Genomic DNA, 4992 nt, shown 5'->3' on the forward strand with positions numbered 1-4992 from the left:
ACTCAACGATATTCTGAAAACCACATCTTGCATTAATTTCTGACGCCATCAAAGATAAAAAAGAAATATTTTTAAACCTATTTATATCTTGAATATTTAAAAGCAAGACTTTCAAAATACTTAATAGATTTGAAGTCAGATCAAATTGTACTCAGACAGCTTAGTCGAATAGGTGGGGGCTTTAGTAGAAAGATAGTCGAACATTCGTTAAAATTCTTGCAGATGCCAATTGTGCTTGGACAGCTTAGTCGAATACTCGGGGGCTTTAGTCGAAAGGTAGTCAAGTATTTGTTAAAATTTGATTTTCCCTAGTAATTTTCACTCTTTGTCTTTCACAGACTGCCTGTACAATTTTCTTTTCAATAAAATAAGTTGATAGTCGGTATTATCGAACTCAGCCGAGTATTCGAATATTCGTTGACATGTCTATATTGAGGACTAATTATTCATTCATTATCCTTTATAATATAGACCTCTGCAAATGAACCCCTAAAGAAATCTTCAGAATTTAATTTTACTGATGAAATGTATATTTAAACATCTTGCACATATTTTACGACACACACAGTCCTATACATACCGAGACAGACACAGCCATCTTTAACATTATCTGGTCCTGCCGGTCCCTGGGGCCCAGGCTCTCCTTTACTTCCTTTCAGACCCCGCCCACCTGTCTCTCCAGGTGCCCCCTTCTCTCCTGGCGACCCTTTGGTTCCTTTCGGACCACGATTCCCTTGTTCTCCGGTTTCGCCCTTTTCCCCCTGTTTGGTTAGCATTGAAATATTCTACATTTAACACGTCAAATTAAAAAGTCATAAATACATAAAATAAAAAAACTAAATTTTCCATAATCATGATGAATACATGTAAACATGGTTATTGTAAATAACTTACTTTTACTCCAGATTCCCCTTTAGAACCTCTAAGCCCTTGATCTCCTTTGGCGCCCCGTGGACCAATGTCACCTTGAGTTCCTATAAATCCTTTCGGACCAATATCTCCCTTCATTCCTTGTTCGCCCTTACCCCCTGGGAGCCCCGGGTCGCCTTTATCGCCAGTTTTTCCCGGAAGTCCTGGATCACCAGGGATCCCCCTCTCCCCTTTGTCTCCTGACAATGAATTCAAAAAGTTAATGTCCTTTTTCTCACCGTGTTTGCTGATATTTACTCAGATTTGTCAGTATTAAACCTAAAATTTTCAGACTTTACAAGTCTCCTGAGGCTAATTTTGTTTGACTGGATAAACTCTTAACATTTAATGTAACAGTTATACCATCTGTCGATGGTGTGTTACAAATTATATTGTCTTGTTCTTGAAACAAATATGATAGTAAAATCAAATTTTAGGGGCTTTTGTATATTTCACTTTTCCGTAGGTGTCACAGGTGGTGAGGTATCACCTGTGACTCGAACCAAGGGCCTCTGCCGTAGCGTGCCAGCGCTCTAACTACGATCTACTACGACTAGATCTATTGACTAACTTTCACACACCTGTGGACTCGGTGACATATTAATTAATCGTGTTTATTAATACAGTTTGGTTGTGATATCTGTGGTATAAATTGAGTGACAGACTCACCTGTGTTACCCGGTAACCCTGGATCGCCTTGGTCCCCTAAAGATACAGATAGTAAACCTTCACTAACTCTTGTAATGCCTTTCACTCTGAAGGATATTATACGAAATAAATGTGTTCAGACAATATTTCTTCAATGTTTTCCAGAATAAAACATCCCGTTAATTGAAGATGACCATTAATTAAATGAATAAATTGACTGCTTACCTTTGATGCAGGTTTTATTTTTCTCGATGCAATGTTGGGCTATAACAGCCTCCTGCAAAGTTGAGCAAACTCTTGAGAAATGTTCAAAGGACACAGCATTAAAACCATTGTATATGTTGTTTTAATACATATATTTCTACTATCAGTAAAGGATTTCAGTGATGTCGTACCTGGGCAGTGAGAATGTCCGCTATGAAGTTTCCCGCCCTTTTTTGTTTATGCAGTTTCTTGTTGTCATAATCCAGCAGGGCCTGTAATCAGTAACTAGTTCTGTAATGTCTTCTCATAAGCAACTGCAGCAAGAGACATTTTAAACTAAGCAGTTAACATGTATACAAAATGTTAAATGAAATTTTTAAAAATACAAAAAATAAACATATATTAAAACACACTTAATTCTTTCATACATATAGGTTGTATCCCGTTTAAATCAATTATCAACTATGCACATCACCATATATGGTAACAGGAAAATCATTACATGACAAAAAGAAAACCAAGTAATTATTACTAGTAACAGTATATGAACGAAAATAGTTTTTGAAAATTATGCTGATCAATTTGATGGATTGGATTCAAACCATGTAGGTTTGTACCTGTAGGTGCTTGATTTTGCTGTCCAAGTCTTGGTCCTTTTCCTGGAGGATCTCTGTGTTGTCATACTGGTATAGAGTGACCACCGTAAACAGGGAGGTCTGGACCACAGTGATCAGTAACAGGACCCACAGCCAGGGAGAGGAATCGACTTTGTTCTCCATATCTTCTGTTGTCTTAGAACCTGTAGACTTTATCTGTAGAATTCTGACCTTAAGAACAAAGGCGCAAATGTGGAATAAGATAAGGATGTGAACAGTCTGTTGTGCTGTTCAGGATGTTTGTGCCAATTTCAAGTAAAATGAATTTATGTCAGAATTTCTGTTATCCCACATGTATGTCCAGTTTCAACAGAATAATATTTTTGAAAGGAAAATTCTTAAAGTTGAAGACATTTTGCTTTCATTTTCAAGACAAAATATTGCTATGATATTATGTCTTTCAGTAGAATTGTAAAAGTTGTACAATACATAATTATTTTATAATATGAATCAGTCCAAAACGTTCAATCCATTGAATTTCCGTTATATGTATATAATAAATATTGACCAGACCAATTGTAAAATTGTATAGGCATATCCTGATGTCCACTAGCCAATGGGATCACATTGAATTTAATGAAAGTCTGAAATTGAAAAAATTACATTCCTATCACACGCTTTTAAAATCATATCTTAATTTCCTTATTACTTGTGATATATCACAGTATATTATTGCCTTCTATTTTCAATTAAAATGGGTGGTATATTGACCTTTTAATTACTTTAACAAATTATTATTCAACAACTGCCTTCTCCCTTCAGTTTATTGTTGACCTTGTAGCTCCAGAACTTCTTTAAGCTATAGGCTGACATGTTTGGTTTTCCTACACAGCGAACTGCCTTAAATGTTTCAGGAAATGTTCTATTAAAAGGACGTTATGTCAATCTATACACATTCAAATGTGTGATCTGCATATATTTGCATGATGAAAATCTATCATTACACTAATTATAAGCCATGATTGATAGAAATAGATACAAATCATGGTACCTATCATTCAAAATAGGAATAAATTTGTGGTTTTATTTGAGCTTACATTTTTGAAATCAATTTTCTTACACGAATTTGTTTTTTTTTTCCTTTGTAACCAATAGCTTTTGTTAATTTCTGTTTAGTTCCTTTCTTAATGATAATATTTGGACATTAAGTTTTAATTATTTAACAAGTATGGTACATGTATACTGTTTTAATTCAATCCTATACATGAATAAAATATTTTGTAGATTCTACAAGTGTATTTTACATTCCTTTACGAACACAAAATTGATAGTGCGACGAATATACTTTATCAAAGACTATCAATTACAGACTGAATTTAAGAAAAGATAATATAAAACCAATAATTTTAAAATGTTGTTTATATATTTCACAAAAATGTACATCTGCCAACAGTATCTAAACTTGTGCAAAAAAACAACTAATTGGATATAAATTAATCGATTTTTTAATAACGAAATGAAATTTTGAAAATTGGACTTGTTGTTTTTTCATTTAATAATATTTTTTAGCTGTGTGACATCGACTTTTAACTGATATGTATTTGAAAATAGTGATGATACAGTGGTCCATCTCAAACAAAAACTACAAACAATACAAAAGTGTCAAAATTCAACTCCAAAACATTTACAAGAACACTATACATGTTTAGAGTAATTAAAAACAGTACATCATATTGAGGTAGTGCTATATCACAGATCTGCTTCGTCGTTCAGAGAATAGATCGTTCAGTTTTTGGATGCCAGAGATAGGGTCTTTAGAGCGCTCTCGATCATTTTTAGATGTTTCCCATTGTCGGAGTTCTTTAGCTTTAGGAACATGTCTCTTAACTTTTTCAGGCCTTTCTCGTGTACCCTGCTTTCCAGAACTTCCCACTGGTTTTCTTGTTTCATGTCTTCTTTTGCAGATTCGATGATGCCATTTTCTGCAGAATCATTGATTGAAGAATGAAAGATGCTCAAAGAATTCCTTTAAAAATAAATATTTTTTTAAAAATTATGTTGATATTATTATTACTTACCATGGCGTTTAAATCTTCTTCCTGACGAAAAATCCCAAAAAGTCAGTAAAACAAAGAAAGCGAGAAAAATCGCAGAGGATCTTATGGCCATGTCTTTAGTTACGAGAGATTCTTACAAAGTGTTCATAGATTGACGTGAATGCCTAAATATAAACATTCACCTTATAATTCAGAGTTAATTAATTCGAGACGCATGTAGGAAATGTTTGCGCATAAATCATTTTTGTCTTTTTATGGTGTCAAAAGCGTTTAATGAAGACTTGTCAAATTAAAAAAAAAATCTTTAGAAACAAGATTAGTGTACATGTCTGTGCACGTTGTAATTTGTAAAGGAAAACATACCCACCACCACCCCGTTCAACTGTCAGGCGCGGATCGATCCAGGATTTTTTTTCCAGGGGTGATCCACACTAGTTAAAAAAAAACATCCAACGCAGAAGGATCATTCTCCATAAGGCCGTTTTAGGGCCTACAATGTCTTCAAATTTTCAGATAGTAAATATTCCCATAAAAATTGCATGAATCAGTAGACGTATGTTCCAATTTAGAGATAAATA

General features: G+C 34.1%; 1 protein-coding gene across 1 annotated transcript; it reads right to left on the minus strand.

Annotated features, from left to right (window-relative positions):
* Positions 1-580: 580 nt before the first annotated feature.
* Positions 581-4526, minus strand: LOC134230604 (pulmonary surfactant-associated protein D-like; the record flags this gene model as incomplete). Its single annotated transcript, XM_062712443.1, has 8 exons — positions 4436-4526; positions 4269-4339; positions 2379-2588; positions 1953-2033; positions 1783-1834; positions 1579-1614; positions 895-1109; positions 581-761 (listed from the first exon to the last, which is right to left on the minus strand). Coding segments are annotated over exons 1-8 (937 nt in total), but the record flags the coding sequence as incomplete, so codon positions are not given.
* Positions 4527-4992: the final 466 nt, after the last annotated feature.

Source organism: Saccostrea cucullata, unplaced genomic scaffold, assembly GCF_032062105.1.
Source record: "Saccostrea cucullata isolate Sc308-1 unplaced genomic scaffold, CSIRO_AGI_Scuc_v1 ctg4721, whole genome shotgun sequence".
Classification (NCBI taxonomy): domain Eukaryota; kingdom Metazoa; phylum Mollusca; class Bivalvia; order Ostreida; family Ostreidae; genus Saccostrea; species Saccostrea cuccullata.